This window comes from Brachyistius frenatus, unplaced genomic scaffold, assembly GCF_029030835.1.
Source record: "Brachyistius frenatus isolate BFR_SWC_R1_liver_20210118 unplaced genomic scaffold, ASM2903083v1 Contig_127, whole genome shotgun sequence".
Taxonomy (NCBI): domain Eukaryota; kingdom Metazoa; phylum Chordata; class Actinopteri; family Embiotocidae; genus Brachyistius; species Brachyistius frenatus.
The window spans coordinates 89,626-110,118 of NW_027210726.1; the positions used below are offsets into that span (position 1 = coordinate 89,626).

At 43.1% G+C, this 20,493-nt stretch overlaps 2 protein-coding genes across 2 annotated transcripts in view; both read right to left on the reverse strand.

The window, feature by feature from the left end:
• Positions 1-13,281, reverse strand: part of kdm6ba (lysine (K)-specific demethylase 6B, a) — a 101,551-nt gene extending 88,270 nt beyond the window's left edge. The window contains 3 exon segments of the mRNA XM_069714158.1: positions 9,339-9,383; positions 9,778-9,958; positions 13,159-13,281. The gene's annotated coding sequence lies outside the window, so the exon portion shown is untranslated.
• A 3,899-nt stretch (positions 13,282-17,180) lies between these two features.
• The window catches only part of dnah2 (dynein, axonemal, heavy chain 2), a 63,036-nt gene continuing 59,723 nt past the window's right edge, over positions 17,181-20,493 (reverse strand). Inside the window, exons 85-88 of the mRNA XM_069714173.1 lie at positions 19,503-19,679; positions 18,940-19,014; positions 17,877-18,027; positions 17,181-17,568 (exon numbers count right to left, since the gene is read on the reverse strand). Of these exons, the coding sequence (XP_069570274.1) occupies positions 17,414-17,568; positions 17,877-18,027; positions 18,940-19,014; positions 19,503-19,679 (558 nt within the window). The 3' untranslated portion in view covers positions 17,181-17,413. The remainder of the gene's footprint in view (positions 17,569-17,876; positions 18,028-18,939; positions 19,015-19,502; positions 19,680-20,493) is intronic.

The window sequence follows — 20,493 nt, forward strand, 5'->3', positions numbered from 1 at the left end:
CAACCAACAGCAATTAGTCAGCCAATTACCCCGGGGCCTAATTACAAGCGCCGTCCATAGGAAGGCTTTGGGAGGGACAATAATGGTCTCTCATGGTAACTTGTGTTTATCTAAGTGATCAATGATTAGCATGATCACTGGGAAAGGTCAACACCTCACATGAAAGGCTGGCTGCCTTTAATTAATTGATACAACAGTAGCAAAGTGCTGTTTTCTATTAATGGTTAGTATAAGTACATATTAGGAGGCTATCTCGGAGGCTATCTCCACGGCAGACATTCTTGAAGACTCGAGTGATGATGGTTTAATAGGTCTGTAATGTGATGTAAACAATGAAGCTCTACATTTTTATTTTAGTCACACATATTAGTCCAATCGGTGACCAGTGTTAACCACGTTTGTCCCGCCCCTTGTCACTGATTGGATGGCTGGTGAAAGTGACGAACGCAGCGTTAATATTTTTCAACTCTTGCTGACCAAAAAAAAAAAAAAAAAAAAAAAAGAGTCAGCGAGCTTATGTGTGCGCGTTGAGCCCAAAATAAACGTTCAGCACCTCATTAAGCTGCTGGAGTTCATTAAAACAAAACAAAAACACACAAAAAAAATACTCTGTACTCAGGAAAAACACTTTGGTGGACACGGGAAGTAGGTAGTTGCAGCGTGCAACTGAGTGCTGGCCGGTTTGGGTGCATGCTGGTTGGTTAAAATAAACCCGAGGTCTACGCCAAGTAGGCTGGAACGACTGCGAATGATTCCGTATGGAGAGTTCCCAGACTCGTATATTCATGGAGTGAAATTGGGTCTGGTACACACCACGCTCAGTTTTTATGATCGGTGTAACATACACAAGACATGTTTGTGATGGAGCTTTATTGGCACATGCTGTGTGTGGAATGGTTACAATGCTACTTTAGTTAGACATTGCCTTTGTGTGTGTGTGTGTGTGTGTGTGTGTGTGTGTGTGTGTGTGTGTGTGTGTGTGTGTGTGTGTGTGTGTGTGTGTGTGTGTCTGCATGTTGCAGCTCTCAGAGCACAGGGCTTGGCGGCAGAAGCTTCTCTAATCGAGTTAGCTGTGATAACAGGAGTGGCAGCTGGCTTTCCAGGAATATACTCTTCTACAGAGCATGCACTCCCAGCAAGTGAATTTCACGCATACATACACACACATTCACATGCACACTAGCAGTCAAGCATGCATGCACACACATGCGCGCACACACACACACACACACACACACACACACACACACACACACACACACACACACACACACACACACACACACACACACACACACACACACACACATAAGCGAATGCACCCAGCGTGACCCACCTTTCCGTTTCCTGGCTTTTAAAAAAAGCATGTGTGGTGCTGTGGGTCTTTGGACAGTAAATGCATAATGCATGTACACATACTGAGACAAGCTTAATTTACGCATTCATCTGAACATTCGCACGCCGGCCTCGCTCACAAATCCAATCAGTTTCAGTCCCACGTGTGCTCATGTCACTCTGTCAGTGGATTTGTTGGTGCTGTTTGTCTGCTGGCAGCTCTGGGACACATTTAGGTAGGTCAGTAGGTGAGTGACGCCGACTGTCAGACAGTCAGATCTTTGGTTATCATGAACAGACATGAAGCCCTCTCAGAAACTCAGTGACCTGCGCCACCTGTTTGTTCATCAGTTCGGAATATGTTTGTAAGGCTAACACATGACTTTAGATTGAGCTTGCAGGACCTGCTCTACTGGAGTATAACTTCTAGCACTCATGACCTGCAGGCATTGCAACAAGCCTGGAAGAAGAAGAAAACAAACAAAACAAAAACAAAAATCAAGAAATGATGCATGTTATTTGAAAGGTTGAAAGTCAAATCAGCAGCAGTTGCTCTAGCACCATTTTTAAAAATTTTATTTTTTATTTTTAAGTGTTTGAGAGAAATGGTTCTCGGGTATTGTTTGACACATTTACAATTGCCAGTACAAAACAGTTTACCATTTCGACTGTCTGATTTTGGAATATATAGAGTTAAGAAATATCCGTGGACACATGTACACAAGCATGTCATGTCACACGTCATCTCCCGACCGCACTTCTTGAACATCTCTAGAACAATGATCACCACCTTACATTTAGCGTGAGTTTTTCCACTCAGGAAGCAGTGATAGTAAAAGCTGTCAGTATACTGTAGCACTATACAATACATGTCCTCAGTGGTACAGTATACTGTGTCTCTATAGATGTTGGCACTGCTCTATATCGCCCCCTGTTGAGTCCTTCTTGGACATAATGTCTCCATGTATATCTACCGTAATCCCCTGTATTTCAGCAGAAGTCAGCTCTGTACTTTTACAGTTTGCGATTGCTCTCGCACAACAAACTAAACCTTTTTTGTGGATTTCTATTCCGAATTTTCTTTTTAAGCGCACATGAATGCATGTTAAACATGACATGGTAGGGCCATGTATGCCAATGTGGAAAATGTGTAAGTATCGTACATGCATTCAATATCACATATGTTGTCATGTTTGACATCCTGTTGTAAAATGTATTGTATGTCCTTTTTTTTGTAGCTGCACTACGACTGTTCATTTGCACAGACATTGGATACTTTGATCACCATATGAATATCATTTGTCTTTTATACTGTCACATAAATATGGAATAATAGGATTCATGTGCAGTTCTGAGTCAGTGGTCAGCCACACAGATCCAAAAATGGAAAGAGTTTCTGGTCAACAGTCTTTTGTCTCAAAATAGGGCCTTACTATGCAAGTTAAAAAAAAAACTGAACGAGGAAACCAACAATTTTTCTCTGGTTTGGTGTGCGTCAACAGCCTTGAACAGGACAAATCCGACTGAGAGAGAAGTGAAAATGAAGTATATAAAAACTTAACTTTGTACATGTATTGTCCTTATTTGCTCTATTTCTGAAGGACATTGGTTGATTCATATACAGTACATATTAATGTAAATCCAGTCAAAATCATAGCTAAAATGACTAGAAACTGTAAAGCTGCGTCTCCACAGAGGACATTTCTGCTGTGTTTTTCTGTGAACACACACTAACATTTCAGTCAATCTAGTGACACAAAAGCTTGAGATTCACTCGCATTAAACGCCTCTACATGCAAGATGAAGCACATATATCGTGTTTCAAGTTGGTGATTGTGTATTGGTCTCATTTCCAAAAGCCAGGTGACCGCAGCTCAGTGCTGGGCCTAAACTCCGCCTGCACAGATACAAATGGAGCTGCTGCTGCTTCTCTGATCATTTTCTTCATTTGAACAGTCCAAGTAAATGTAAGACAATATATGTTGTTCGGATTCATTGAAATACGCAGTATGTTATTGTTCACAGTATTTAACTGCTCAGACCAGTGACAAAATCTTTGCAGGGTGAAGGTGACCGAAGTTTTCTTTCAATGTGTAAATCCACGAGTCAAGTAAGAGCTTGTAAAAATAAAAGGCTGTAAGCTCTAGTTTCACATGTGATCTATAGGATCCCTCTCTGTCCTGCCTCCCTTCTCCTCTCTCCTTTTACTGGCCTCTCACACACAAAGGCAGGGGGAGGCAGAGGTGGAGAAGGAGGGGTGGAGGGGGTGGGGGTGGGTGGAGGAAGGCACAAAGGACTGGGAGCTGTGGGCTTGCCCTGGGGGAGAGGGAGGGTGAGGGGGTAGATGTGGGGTAACAGGGGGTCAAAGGGGGGCCATGGTGATGTAGAGGGCCAGGGGGGTGGGGAGAAACCTGAGAGGCAGAAAGCTAGAACAGGAGCTGAGGGAGAAAGAAGGGGAGCGGGTGGTGGGGAGGGAGGGTCCGAGGGTGATAGAGCAAGAGACAGCTTATAGCTGCAGTGATTTTTTTTTTTCTTCTGGTCCCACTTTGAAGGGGGGCTGGCAGTGGATTTGTTCAAGAAAGGGATTTGGTTTGGAGGAGTTGGGAGAAGCTCGGATTTGATGAGATTTACACTTTTTATTCAACAGGAATGCACATCCACCATCTACTAAAGCCTGTGTAAGCATTTTAGCCACATCTCTTTACTTTTATTTTTTGGGGCCCAGAGTTTTCACATCTTCTGCTCTCTTTGACCCGACTCAGTCTGACACCAGCAACAAAAGCTGCAGCTAAAGTTGCTTCCCCTAAATCCACATGAAGATTAACAGACAGACCGATGTGTGAACAGTTGCTGCAGTTTTACATTGTTCTTTAAGGCAGTTCTCTGAAAAAGTGACATTATAAACACCACAATTTGTGTCAGCGTTGCCATGGCTACTCATCCCGAGAGGCGAACACGCACACATTCAGCATCAAATGAATGCAGGCCTAAAAAAAAATTCTGGACTGTAAAAGTTGATTGTTCGTCACTTTACTCTTTATGATGAAAGGTTTTGTGATGTTGCCATCAATAACAAAATCCTACTTTATAAAGGAATCAGACATTTTTGCTCTTCGCGTCCTGATACATTAAACTTTCTTCAAAGAACGATTGACAACACGACAGACCTCTGTGTTGCCTCAAGTCACCGCCCGTCACGTCTTCTGTTACAAGTAGAAGGAAACATGTGCCCGGCCACTGACATGCATGTACACTCTGTAAACGCCTGAGAAAAATAATATATACTTATAATAATAAATAAGTCAATAGTTGGTATTTGTCTTTCTTCTGCAGTGTTCTTTGACTTTTGATCTGCAGTGTAACCGTATCCTCAAACACTCAGAAAATAAAATCTGAAAAAGACTTCACATTTGAAGAGACACTTCTTACCACTATTAGAAATAAAATCCTAATGAAAGCCTTACAAAAAGGAAACCATGGACACGTCAGGGGACATTCAGCCACACATCGCCCCCAACAGTCACAGCTGGTCGACTTCTGACTTTGAACATTAGGACGCTAATGTGACTTCATTCCTCATGCAACACAACTTCTATAATGTAGACAACAAACAATGCATCTGTGAGGAATGTCATGTTTGGACACATGGCTGCAGAACTGACTGACATGTGATTGACTTGTGATTGTCTTTATTATCAATACTTGATAGAGTAAGAATGAACAATTATGACATCATTACTATTGTATTCCTTATAATATAGCAGCTCTCCTTCTTTATAGGTTTGGGTTGTTTAGAGGTGACAATTGTTGTTGTATCAAACTGGTGCAACGCGCGCACACACACACACACACACACACACACACACACACACACACACACACACACACACACACACACACACACACACACACACACACACACACACACACACACACACACACACACACATTCCCTCCTGTGGGTTAAATAACCACAGCCTAATCTAACACCATCTAAACTTCCCTAACTGCCTCGAAAACCACAGTGGGGCCTTAAACACAGGTGCTTCACAGTAATGCACTAAGTGTATACATAGCTGAACTATTAGACATGTAATTACGCACACACACACACACACACACACACACACACACACACACACACACACACACACACACACACACACACACACACACACACACACACACACACCTTACAAACACAAACACACACACACACAGTTGGTAAACACAAACAAACAACAAGCACAGCAACGAACAGGAGGCATGTTGGGTATCTGCAGACTGTCACCCAACACACACACACACACACACACACACACACACACACACACACACACACACACACACACACACACACACACACACACACACACACACACACACACACACACACACACAAAGAGAGCTCACATGAGAACAAGCACGCACACACACAAACCCAATGCCCTCTTTAAGCAGGAACGTTATATAACCGAGCAGGCAGAGGAGCCCTGTTTCTCTGTTTCATCAGATCTTTTAAATTCCTCCCATCTTTTCTTCCATCCCTGCCTTTCTCTTTGTTCCTTCTTTCTCAGCGCCAGTTGTCTTTACACAGACTCAGCATTTCTTGAATGAGATTGCTCTTTCTGCCAGCTGTTGTTTAAAAGCATTAAAAAGCCCTTTGATGGCAGAAATGTGGCCGTTTACAGCTTTAATGTGGAGAATGTGGCTCTACGCCCTCATAGACCTCCAGGAAGTGGATGATGTCAGCTCCACCTCTCCTCCCTACGCCACTCCTCCCTCGATGACACTGCTGTTGATGACAGAGCAGGAGGAGGAGGACAATGAAGAGGAGTCTTTTCCTGTGTCCACCTCCTCACCCACTGCTTCCTGCCGTCCTACCCCCGGGCATCCTGACTCAGCTCTCACCACCTCTCTTCCTGCTGCATCTCCCTCCGTATCCTCCCTTCAAATCTGCTCACATGTGAACCAAAAGCTTTATGTTTTCTCCCACAACTTTCATTCTCAGGTTCTCAAACTGTTTCTTTAGAAATGTGGTTTTATTCAACTCCAGGTAACAGCAGCAGAAAGACTGAGAGCGCAAAGACGGGAATTAAATGAAATATCCACACTTCTTTTTTTTACTGATGCAACAGCTTGAAGCTAACATCAAATTGCTCTTGTAACTGTTACACCACTATTGAGTGTTATGAAAGCATGCAGTGTTCTTGATGCTGCCTCCACAGGGTGTGTGGCACATGTGGATGGCACATGGCTCTCTTTAAAAAGAAAGAAGAGGAGGATGAAGACAAAGGACATGCCAGACCTTAGTGTCTCGTCCTAAAGCCTGCTTTGAACACAAACTGTCACCTGCCTGCTGCCGGTAATGCTCACTATTTGCTTCAGTTTATCAGTCACACCACTTCTAAACATTCTTTTGGACATATCCGAGCTGTCATAAATCCGTGGCTTATTCCCTCCATCCTTGTCTGCGGGAGTGTGGCTTTTACTGCAACCTCCTACCCCTCTGCAGAGCTGCAGCTGAACATATGCCACTCATCTACCACGTCTTAAACGAGATCCCTGTCCAAATAAACCACCGGACTAAACCAGCACCAGGTGCCGCATGTGGAATTGTTTTGTGTACAATCAGCCGACATTAAAACCCCGGTGCAGAGGGTGCTGCCGAGCTCTATAAGTCAAGTACGTGACTTCATCACAGCTTTTGATTTATTATTAGCTTTTGAGGCAACTTTCTGGAATCATACCAACACTAGAGGGAAAGTCACACAAAGAGGCTGTGAATCAGATTTAAAGCTACAACATTCATAGGATATAATACAGTTCAAGCCTTGTGGCACAGACTGAGTCTATATCTGTGGCTCTGTGTGTGAAAAAGAAATGGCTGTAGTGACAGTAGATTAGACCATGATAGTCAATCCCAACGGGAAGGTGACCCAAGGGTGAGAATAGCATGTGCTCATAGATGCAATCTGATAGGCTGTAAGGCGGTTTGATGCACTTTAATTAGCACGTGTATACTGTTACTGCATTTACAGATTTGTAGTAGAAGTTATAGGCTACATATAAATCTTTAATGCAAAGCAGAGAAACGATAAACACCAACTCGACTTCCTTTAGAAAACCCATCAAATATCAAATAAAGAACTCTCTTTGTCTCAGTCTGTAAGCGTGTCTCCTCATCAGGTCAGTCAGATACAGCAAGTTCATTCAATAGATTTTCTGTGCAGCATTATCGCCCTGAGTTCTCAGATCCTGATCAATGAAATTACTAAAAAGTTATTCAACAGAAGCCCTCTGAACTTGTGGTTGTCACACATTATTGCACTTCTGACTCGGTGCATGTAGTGTCTGCTCCATGCAACAAACCACAACCTGTTTACAGTGCCAGAACGTATACAAGACTTCTGCTGTTATGATTTAGTTCTGTAACAAAAGCAATCATTCATAAACTGCATTTCCTTGTTCAGCACAGTTTGAACTTCCTCTCGGACTTATAGTATCCATGACATCACTCTGATGTCGGTCTTATTTTTTTTGAGTAATCCTTCCTCTCAACATGCTTTCTTACTGGAGAACCTCGCAGCCAAACTGTCCTCAATATATACGGTGTGTATGTGTGATCATGTGTAACCATCTACAAGCATAATGGCGGCTGTCTTCTTGGTCTTCAGCAGGATTGTATGTTTATTTGCACGTGCACTCATGTGTGTAATGAGTCGGATTGACAGCAGCCAGGTGTAAATGTATGTAATAAAGCTGAGCTGGCTCAGAGACGAACAGCCCCAGGTGTGTGAGACTTGGCGGGGTCCTGGGAGACAGCAGCGCCACAAAGAGTGTGTGTCTTTGTCCCTGAGCGGCAGATCAAAAGAGTGAGTGAGAAGAGAGTGTGTGTGTGTGGGGGGGGGAGGGGGGGGTGACATGTATGTCAGAGAGTGTTTAAGGACTGTGTGCTTGAAAATGAACCAGAGCTGGTGCCAGGTGAGGTGCCTGCACACCTACGTAAAGGTGTTGGATTTGTAAAACAGAAATGTGTTTGTGGCTCTGGCCCCAATCCATTCAGTAGCACCCTTTCGAAAACAGAATGAGCCTCAAATCCACAACAAGTCGAGGTCTAATTTTAAACAATTAAACTTGAATAAGTCATGAATTTAACCAACCGCAAAACTTTTATAAGATGGGAAGTTTCTACAACCACAGAATGCACAAAAGCAGTGTGGCAGCTTGACATCCATTACATTACAAACACACAAAAAAACAAACTAAGACTGGTTTATGCCTCATAATACTCAATGAGGCAGAAAGATGGCCAGAACCAGCTACAAGACCACAGGCAATAGAAAATAAAACTTTTTAAATGTAGAAAACATTCACTAAATGTAGCTGACACAACTTGTTTCAGGCCTAAAAACACATCGTCTCTTACATCGCCATTGGTTAAGCGCATGTAGGGTGCTACTGTAGTTAAGAGCTTGTGTCTATACACCCAACACAAACTAGGCTTTAAAAGCAGCAGCCTATATGCAGACCCGGCCTGCTGCATCGGCGGCTAAGATGAATGCTGGGGCTGCAGTCCATCCATAAGTGTGCCCCAACTGAGGTGAGGAAAAAGTCGTATAAATGCAAATACAGTAACTTTTCATCCTTTCAGGGGAAAAGGAGACACAAATCATCCCTGTATGTTTTTCTCTTCTGTAGCAGCAAAGATAATTCAGACAGAAACTTCTACAAGGATCTGATCAACAGGGCTTCATATGTCTCACTCTGCTTTAAAACTGTACACAGTATCACATGAACATACTGCACCCATTGGTTAGCAGTTTCAACACACAAGCTATTTGAGTATTTCATTGTTCCGCAATAAGACAAACAAATCCACCGAAACAGGAGAGGCAGACTTCCCAACAGGGATAAACAGTCAAGTCAAATACATCCCATTTGTCACTGCAGACCTTGTTCAGGCTGGTCAAACTGATGAGATAAAAGGTCAAAGGTCTTACCTGAGCAGGTGGGTGCTTGCTTGCAGCCACATGCAGATGTGGTCCCTGCAAGAAAAAACATGTCAGTATGTAAAAAATGGGCCAGATATGGATCAGTCCAATTAATCTGCTGTCTTCATTGGGAAGACCAGGCAGGGTCGTCGATACAAGTGATGCAAAACAGCACAGAGGCAGCAACAGTTTTTCAAAAATATATGTAAATGTTACTTGTCTTGACTTTGTGATCAAATTTTAAAAAAAAATATGAGAAATAAATTCCAGGTGATAACTATGGGCTTTATAGTCAACAAAAGGAAAAAAATAACAGTGGCTGGTTTTTAAACACACAAAAAATACACCACTGTGGACATTATTGTAACTTTACAGAAGAATGACTTACAGCTGCGTATAAAATAAAATGATCATGCATTCAAATATGAGTTGGCTACTCCCATCTTACCATCACTATAGGATGGCAGAAGCATTTCCTATCCCCGCACTGTGCAGACCATCTTGACAAGCTGTGCTGTTCATTTGTTTGCCTACAGGACAGCAGGTAGTCAGACAGTTCACTTCAGTCAGGTGCTGGCGGTTCTTCAAACACAGCACAGTAATGTTTGGCCATGTTCCTCACTCCTTCTCTGAATGGGAAACAAAGAAATTTACCAATTAGATAATACATTTAAAAAAATTAAAAAGTATTTACAGAGTATGTCTGTCACGTACATCTGCAATCCAATGAAACTTGGACAACAGAGTATTATTTCCTGGTCAGATTCTGATGATTTGACAATCACATACACTCAGAGAACACAGACTGCCTTTACTTCACTGAGAAACGGAGCTGCTGTTCATAAAGCACGTGAACACACCAGGGTTGGACTGTGAGTATATCGCCATCTAGAGGTGAAAACACACTCCTGCACGTCAGCAATGTGCACAGGTAATAAAACGAATTTTTAACAGTAGTGTGGAGGCATTTGGTGATAGAAACTCGAGTGTATGAAGATAAAGTTATTCTAGGCGAAAACCTTTACAGCCTCTTAATTTACCTCCATCATATTGAAAGTTTAGATGAAGAGTAAAAGACCAGTAATATATATTCTTTGAAGTCATTAAACAACCCAGATGTGGATGGGTGGGGGGGGGGGGGGAAACTGGGCATGTATTAATTATACAGTGCACATGTATGACTGCGTGAAATAACAGTTGCCAGTATCAATCCAGAGTCACATATCTTCACACTATTGTGGTGTACTTTTTTTGGTACTCACCACTTAAGTTATTGATTGCATCTTAAATTTGAATGCTTTAATCAATGAGTATTGATTTGTGTAACACTAGAGTACACAGTGTATAAACTGAGAGTAGCTGGACTGTTATGTCAATCATGAGACAGCGACAGGTAGCAGAAAATCAAATAACATGTTGCTTACTGAATGTCAGATGGTCTCAAAACTGTGAATGTTAGATAAAACCCATTGTCTCAGGACACATGACATGACAGCAGACGTGGAACCCCAAGGATAACGTCCAGACCTTAACCAGCTTAAAATAAAGTTATTGGTAGTTCAGCCCGAGTTGCAAAACCTTTTATTTTCAATAAACCCGCATTGCATCGGACTCCAAAGACTCTGCGTATGATTATGATGACTGCATGTAGTGTGGAAGGGACCAGGGCATCCAGGCCGGCAAAGAATTCCCACCACACTATCCTGTAACTGTCTTGGCTGCAGAGTGGTTGCACAGCAAAAAAAAAGCCAAAATACAGCGCGTATTTAATGTCGACGAACTGTCTGTTTCAGTCCAGCATGGTCATTACTGTTGAAGCCAGTGCAACCCCTAAAACGACAACAACAACAACAACACGAGGTTGAGCTTGACCTCCAGCACAGCTTGTATGAATGTACCTGTGTGTGTGTCCCTCTGTCCACCAGACATAGACCTGCTCAACTATTAATTTAAACAGAACTTATCGAGGTCTGTTGTTGATTAGGACAAAGATGACCGAGGCTATCTACCTGTGCAGACGCACTTCTGCTCAAATGTAAATAGTTGCTGTGCTGTGACACTACCCTGACAGTATGGAGCTAGTGCAGGAAATACATGTCGCCACTTTACCGTTAAAAGTTGACACGACGTGGGTCGGCCCTCCGGAGGACTCGGGAGTTTTACTGGTACCAAACTCACTAAAGTAAAATGACTAAATCTGTATACTGGAAGCTGAAATACATCCCAATATGTATATTTCTTTATCGTTTATTTCCGTTTAGTTCGCCGTCCTAATGCTCTCCGAGCAATGCCCACAATTACTTTTCATTTGCTGCAGCTGTGAGTAGCTCTCGGGAGTTGCGTGTCATCGTGGGACATCAGTCCATCAACTGCACACGCAAATATGTATAGCCTACTTATTATTCTAACTGACACAATAAAGTTGACTTAACTTCGTCACTTTAACATTGAATTTGACAGCAATGTTAAGACACTCAAGATGCTAACGTGCCAAACAGGTTTCCATGTGCCACAGTTACGCAGCGCGTCCCCAGCAGATGCCCAGCAGACGTCGTCATAGACACCACTGACGAAAACGTCCTCATTGTAACTTTATTCCAGGAGATCTCTAATTCATATGGCTTTGTCAGCACATACTCGGGGTCGGTTTTGTCTCTACAGAATTCATTTCATACAATTTACACTGACATAGACTGAAGTACCGGGGCCTGCGTCGCTCGGCTGCAGCAATAACTTCCGCAGAAGACTGAATGCACTCCATGACAGCCAGTAATAATACTTCAAATCAAAGTTTGATAGGAATCAAATGGATTCATAAACTTTGACAGGATGAATTTGACGCCACACATCCATTTGTCCACCATCTATAAACGTCGAGTTAGTCTAAACATCTGAAGTTAGGTGTAATGCACAGTCGGACCGATCCACTGTCCTGGGCCGCCATCCAGTGGTAAAATGCCCGAAATGCTCCATGAACAGCGAGAAGAGGGGTGGAGACAGGAAAAAAAAAAAAAAAAAAAAAAAATCCAGGGGAAGAAAATTCAAACGCTCTTCCTGGAAATAGTAGAGAACCCGCCACAACTTCACCACATGACATTTCAGAAAGAAAATGCGACACTCCTTCCTCCCAACAAGCAGCGAGCCCGCATTTCATTCGCATCGCCGCCGTTCAACCCGCCAACGAGCCACATATCCCGGTCACACGTTGTGCAGATCACACCCACGGACACGATCGATCGCCTTTTCCGTGCGCCTTAATAAACGTGTGGAGCCGAGATCAACACAAGGCGATTGCGACATCAGCGATACCAGACCTGCCTTCCCGTAAAACTATTCCTTCCTTTACCGGAGAAAACGTGACATCACCAACTTCAGTTTCAACATGAGTCTGAGGGGGAAGCACACGAACAGCTGTCAGCAACAGCATTAAAACTGCAGCAGGATTGAAACTTATGATCCCATATCCACTTAAAGTTAGTCCACTGCTGTATTGGCAACTACACAGGCCTAATACATTCACATCAGCCCCTTGTGAAAAAAAAAAAAAAAAAAAAAAATCACCACGGTAATGAAGCCATCCGTGTTTCTGCTCTGCAAAATCCAGACTTTATAGACTCACAATCGGCTCTAACAGTGATACAAATGTTCTTACGGTGGCTCATATATCTGCTGCGATGTATCGTGTCCTTTAAGATGTATTACAGGAAGAGGATACTGTAGTTCAGCTTGTTTTCCACGGAGTCTCATTGGTTCCCCTGTCACAATTAGGTAACACAGTCTGCACAGCCTCACATGCCAGCATGTCTGATACAGTACGTAGTCTGCTTACCTTTAATGTGCCATCCAAACAAAAAAAATCTGCTGGGGAGGTGCGGCTGGTAAAACAGTGGAGTAAGCGGGGAATCTGCACAGCAGCCCATCTCCTCTCCGAGCCATGACGCAGCCGCCTAAAAAAAAAAAAAAAAAAAAAAAAAAAGAAAAGAAAGCCCTCTCCCAAATAACATGAAAACCCCATTCAACATCCACAACGCGTTTAGGGGAAAACGTCGACACGGAGGTAGCAGCGCACACGCATAGATCACAGTCCGGGCGGGGAATCATGTGGATGTGTTTCGCCCATGGGCAAGGCATGACGGATATAGACCCATCACTCATGTTGCATCTCTGCACAGCCACATCGCCTCTGTGAAATGATTGCACAGCTCTTTTTTCCTCCTCTGAAGACCATCTGGTAAAAAAAAAAAAAAATTTAAAAAAAATTCGCAAGCTTGCCGCTGCCGGAGCCTCCAAGACAGCGCGGGGGTTTGCAGTGGCCGCGGATTCCCGAATCACCCCCCCCCCCCCCCAAAAAAAAAAAAACACAACTGAGAATGATTTCACCGAGAGGAAGGATCCGCCGCGATCCGAGTAGGGAGTCCTTAAAGAAATTGCGCAGTTTTTATTCCATTGAAACGGAGACTCTTTACCTTCTGTCCCCGTTGAAAGGCTCTTTTCCCTTTCTCCTCCTCCTCCTCCCTCCCTCCTCTCCCTTTCTCTCTCCTTCTCTCTCTTCCCTCATGCAGGTTTATTTTCAGTGGAAGAGTCTCGGACACTAACTGCCCCGCCTCCGTAGTCACTGGCAAACACACTGTACAACTTGTCCAAATTCCATTATTAACTACTGTTCAATGGAGAGCGAGCGGGCCCCAGGTTTCCCCCCTCACAACTGCTCAGTTCAAGAGTCAAGCTCTCAGTTGGAGGTAGTTACTGTACTAAAGGGGGACAGCCACTTGAGGAATCTAAAGTTGTGCTTTGGAGATGTCTGGTAATTTTGTCAGGTGCCTGACACTTCCCAAGAAACGGAAAAACTAGGGCAAAAGCATGCTGGGAAATCAAATTAAAGCACAAGGCAAGCCATCGAGGCCAGATGAGATTCAGATGGCTCCCAGGAGGTGCTTGAGGTGTTGTCAGGGGGTCTCCACATGCAGACTCGGTTTAATTCAACTAATATGTTCAAGGGGAGACTGCGTAATGTGATTAGACAGTTCTCCTTGCGTGTCCTCTAAAAGTTTTCAAAAAGGGGCACTACGGTATGAAGAGAAGTTTTTGTTGGTCCTTTACACGCCAAACTCGGGATTCACACATCAAAGAGAAGAAACGCCTCTTTAGAAAATAACGTCAGCAGAGGATGTTTCTGTTCCTGAAACACACATCCAGTTTACAAGGAGGACTGAATATATATATGAAATAGTCCCACACCGCATTTACATTTTAAGTTCTTTCAGCTGAAGTTTCTATTCATAAAAACACCTCCGAAGTCTGATATTTGTTACAACCTGGCCAGAGAATAAGCCAATTTGAATTTGAATTCAACCTTTTGCCTCCCCCCCCACCTCTCCCAATCCACCCACCCACCCAGAGACCACCAGTGTGTGTTCGCGCACGCACACGCACACACACGCACACACACACACACACACACACACACACACACACACACACACACACACACACACACACACACACACACACACACACACACACACACACACACACACACACAGAGAGAGACCTGGGTCTGATAAAGAGGCTCTTAAACCCCAAGGAAGTCCGTGTTTGGTCTTTCAGGGGGACAATCCTTAAGTCTGAATACAACCTTGAACTCCCCCTCCCCTCCCCCCCCACCTCCTCCTCCTCCTCCTCCTCCTCCTCTCTCATTACTAGATCATTCTTCCCTCCCAGCTCACTTTCTCCAGGGTCCTTCTCTTGTTTTTCTCTCCCTCCCTTTCAGGAGTTTGGTCTGAGTCCTTTCCAGTGGGGAAGTCCGGGCCTTCTCTCTCTCACAACGCTGACCGACTCCAAACGTCTCGCCTGTGAAGCTTCATTAGAATTCATTTGTTTGAAAGGGTTCATTTCTTCCTTCAGTCACTGCCTCCCTCTGTTCTCCCTTTCAGCCCGGGAGAAAGGCATATTAGCATGAAATTATTCTTTACCTCACCTTGATTAACTGCGTTGTTTGCATGCGTGCTTTGCTGTGTGCGTGTCTTACTGCGTGCACGTTTTTGTGTATCCGAGTTTGCAAAACCAAGGACAAATCAAATTTTTACAAAATTCGAATATTTTTCTTTGGTTTAAAAATGTAAAATTACCAGTGACAGGAAATCATCCAAATAAAGTTTTGAATTGATTTTGTACTTCTCCGACTGTCTGATCAATAAATGTGCAAAGCTAGGAAGTGATATATGATGAGCATGTTATGGTGGAAATATTCAGTGGAAAGTTTGTAAACCTCATGGAATTACCTCGTTTTTACCAGTCATAAAATATGATCTGATCTTCAACTGAGTCACAAGTAAAGACGATTGCAGTGCGCTTAAGCTCATAAGACACAGTCTTTTGAGTCTTAACTGAACAGATCCATTACAAATTTGTAGTGCTGGTGGGAAAAGTCAACCAAATCTTAATCTTAATCTGGAATCCACTGACTGGTCAAACCTACTTTGGCAGTAATAACCTGAAACGATCTGTGGATCAGACTTGCATAATGTTCAGGAGGAATTTTGGACCACTATTCCTCACGGGGCTGCTGCAGCTCAGCTCTATTCTCAGGATGTCTGGTGTTAGCAGCTTTGTTACGGTCATTCAAAGGCATCTCTATCCACGTGGGCTCTGACCGGGTCACTCCAAAAAAGTCGATTTAAGAAACTTTTTTTTTTTTTTTTTAATTCTGTAGTAAATTTACTTTTATATTTAAAGGTATTAATGATCACAGGTTTTTGTCCCCTCTTTTTGGGGAGACAAGAGGGGGGGGCAATAACCTTCATCCATGGTGCCTGCTCTGGAAACCATGTTTGATGCAAAGAAATGTTAACCAGCTCCAATGATTCTATTAAGCCTTCAGTGTTAATCTGCTTCTTTTTTTTTTTTCCCCCCTCGCTGACTATATTGTGCTGTTGGAGTCATCTTAACTCAGCGCCCTCACAATCACAACAATGTGTAATCAGCAATTTTGGAGTGCAACTCTTCTGACATTTCCTCCGTAGCGAAGGAAACTCAATGTTTGAGTGTTTTTTTTTTTTTTTTTAAATTCAAATCAGCTCGAACTCGCTTGACTGATTTGACTCCCGCTTTGTTAACTCCAAACTCCACTAAGCCGTTGTTAAGGTATTTCCCTCGGGCTTCACATACTTTTTTACAACCTACACTGTGAACATTTGAAAGATCTAATATTGACTAGAACAATAGAATGATCTCTGTGTTATTAGTTAAGTTGATTGTGAAAGAGCCTAATTGTAACTCAAACTAAAATCTGACCGTATCACTTATACATAAAGGTAGATCATTCTAAAGGGTTTACTTACTTTTTCTTTCCATATTCAGTCTTTTCCAAAACTGAAACATTCTTTCCATTCATGTTATTTAGCACACATGTTGTACATATTTTTTTTATAGCTCTGTACTGTTTTTATATAAGTGCTTTGTCAAATCTGTTTTGCTCACACACAAATTAGATGACAAAGAGTAACAGCTCATCAGATTACTAACACACATTCAACCTCTCACTGTCTATGACCAAGCAGTCACTTGATCCAGATGTTACAAAGTCTGCAAGTTTCCAGTAAAACACAACACTTCACAGTAGGAGATTATTCCCAGTGCGCGCGCGCGCGTGTGTGTGTGTGTGTGAGAGTGAGTGTGTGTGTTAGTGTCTGTCTAAGCAGGGTAAAAGGGGGTCAGCATGGAAAGACTGATGCCGGTCTGTGGAGAAGAGTGCATAATCAGCTAACAGCAGTGAAAGGAGGCCAAAAAGAAAGAGAAGAGAAAGAGACCCACCAGAGCTGTCGGAACAACCTCAAAGTGTCAAAGACGAACTCTTGTTAAGCTCCAGGTGTAAAAACCCACTTTATAGAAAGAAATACATTCGAGAAATAACAGCTTTGGAAAAAAATAAATAGAATTTGCTGCGTGTTGTAGCTTTGACCCCTTTAAAACTTGAAGGTCACAAATAAATACAAAAAAAAAAAGTATAAACTGCATGTAGAGCAATAAAGAGCTCACTAGAAACAAAGTGTTTGAAGCGAAGGTGAGTGTGTTTGTGGAGGCCTTTAGTTGTTGAGGCTCATGAGGAGAGCAGTCCCTCTCTTGATCCAGTGGTCCGGACTCATAGCTCCGGATTTGAGCTCAACACTGACCACGAAAGACGCTTGGCCTGCCCTGCCAGCACGCACCGGGAAGTAGTAACACGGACACAGGTAAATACCTACACACACACACACACACACACACACACACACACACACACACACACACACACACACACACACACACACACACACACACACACACACACACACACACACACACACACACACACACACACACACACAAAGGACACAGAGCTGAGTCAGTAAAACTACGTGCCATGACACAAACAGCAAAAAAACAGAAACCAAAGATGAATTATTTGAAATTCTACAAAATTGCACCAGAAATAAATTTGAATTTTTTTTTTTAAAAACAAAGACAAGAAAATGGAAAGAAAGTTAGTGAAAGTCCCAAACAACTCACTCTTGGCCGTCTTCTTGCGTTTCTCTACGGGTCTGAAGTGGATGGTGGGTATGGGACAGACCATCTGCATGGGCTCAGCTTCCAGCAGACAGGTGTTCCTCATGTCCCAACCAGCCCCCTCCAGGTACAAACCTCTGATAAATACTCCATCCTGGAGGGGGAGGACGCAGAATGAGCAGACAAACAGGGGGAGGGGGTTAAACAGGGATGGGTAAGGAGAGAGATAAAAACACTCACTTGGAGGTGACTTTTTGTGTACAGTTTTGAAAAAAACCAAAAAACTATTTATGACAAACTGTGATGCCAATTAGGTAATGAAACTGAGAAGGGAGGACTGAAAACAATACAGAAGGGAGGGGTGTGTAGGGGGAAAGACGAATAGAGGAGAGAGGAAAAAGGCAAAGAGGAAGCAAGAGGAGAGAGGTTAGAAAGAAGGAAAGGAAAAACAGGCAACAGAAAGTAGAGTGGGAAGCAGTAGGTCATGAAAGAGAGAATAAAGGAGGAGAAGGGGGAAAAAAATGTTCAAAGGAAAAGATGTTTGGGATAAGAGGAGAGAGAGGACAGGAAAAACGAGGGGGTCAAGGTGAAGAATGGTGAGGAGGACGGGGTGAGGGTTGAGAGAGAAAAGATGATTTTGGACTGAAGGAAAAAGAGTCAAAGAGCTAAAAAGAAACAAGAGGGAAGGAGCACAAAGGACAGGAAGGAGTAGAAGTGTGCATTGGTTTTGGAGTAAAAGGAGAGGAAGCACAGAGGGGCTCTTACAGAAACAAAAGAGTTAGATCACATGGCATGTTACAATGACAATAAATTTTAGAACAGTAAGACCAAATTCAAATCTCTTAAGCGCTCTGTAAAGAAATGAACAAGTGAGAGTGGATTTGTGGAATGGGAAGAGAGAGAAGCTCGCTGCTTTGAATGAAAATCATTTTTTTTTTTAGGAAGTACAAATGAAAAATGTGAAAAATGTCAATGACAGCTGAAAGCTAATGGCTCAGAAAAAGCGGTCTGATGGCAGGTTTATGGCAATCTCTATGGAAATATAAATGTGTGTCCGGGAAGTCACCTTGGGCGGGAAACGGAGGACGCTGTCATCCACAGTGGAGACTATAAACTCCCAGGACAGCGTGTCCACTGATATCTGCAAGAACACACAATGTGAACTGGATGACATTCAATAGTCTAAACATTCAACAAGGACATTTCTATTAAATAAAGTTGCATTAGAGTAACCATTTTAAACAGTATGACTGATAAGTACAGAATGTATAAATGCAGCTGTGACATTGCTCCAGTTTCTCCACGTACAAGCGCTGTTGTTGTGGTTGTGAGAGGCTGAGACTGACGTATGTGCTCTAAAGAGCTCCAGAGAGTGTTTAGCAGGTTGCATTGGCCAAAGTCCCACAGGGACTGACTGCAGTGTGTTTCTAAAAACCTGTGTGTCCCAAGTGCTTTCATGTGCTGTGAAATTCAATCTTCAGTTGTAGAATCACATAATTAACAGGGTTGGGTCTATGAAAGCCTTTCAAAAACCCAGAGGAGAAAACTCCGAACTGTGTGGCCATCAATCACAAATTGAACAGAATTACGTAACTGTCTCTGCGTGCATGTGCTCGTGTGCGCTCTCACGTTGTGTTGTCGAGCGTAGGACTGCAGCGTGGCGGTGAGGAAACCGTTGGGAAGGGTGAAGCCGGACAGCCAGAACAAGATGGGGGGTTGGGTCGTCTCTGCCCAGCGTGCAAACTGATCGACTCGCTGGCCAAGATCCCTGGTCCATGCTGCCAGGGGCTTCAGTGAGGGGAACGTCTAGTGGACAGAGACAGAGACAGAGAGAGAGAGAGAGGGGGACGGCCAATCTAGTCATTTCATGCTTCCAGCTGTTGGCAGCCACTCTTAATGTGAAGAAGTTCAGTACAGTGCAGCTGCATCGAGTGTTGATGAAGGTCTTTTCAGCACACAAAAAGGGGATGGTGTTTCAGAACAGTGAAAACTCACAAGTGAGGTGTGAACATAGTTATAATCATGTACCGCATGTCCTGTATATATGTTGTTATTTATGCCTTTTTTGTACAGTGAAGAAGCAGATAGAAAACACAAGTGCGAGATGTGGAGATGATATGCAACACAGGTCCTCAGCAGCAGTTTGGCTCCTGAGGCACTTCTTCAACTTGAGCTTTCTCTGGCTGATTTGTTGTTGCTTAAGGAAGAGTCACAGGAATCGATAATCAATTATATACAAGCAATTGTATAATGAATTAATCACTGTTTCTACAATACATCAAAAACAGATGTTCTATGTTGGCATTTCAAAGAAGAGGCACGTAGTTGCTCTCTCTTCTCTGCAGTTTTGGAATAAATTGATGGTGAAAATAGTGGATGCAGATCAAAAACATGTCATAACTGCTACTTGCTTTAAAAATGGCCTTTGGCTTATAACGTGGCATACATTTTGTTTACAAACAATATAAATAAAAGCAAGCTAATATAAACACGACTCAGCTATTTGTCTGTGAAACAGGAACTCTTTGGTGCCATTTAACAATTCACCGTTCCTCATTAGTCCTCAAGCGGCCATAAATCTGCCAAAAGACCAAACTTTGAAAGATACAGTCTTATAGAT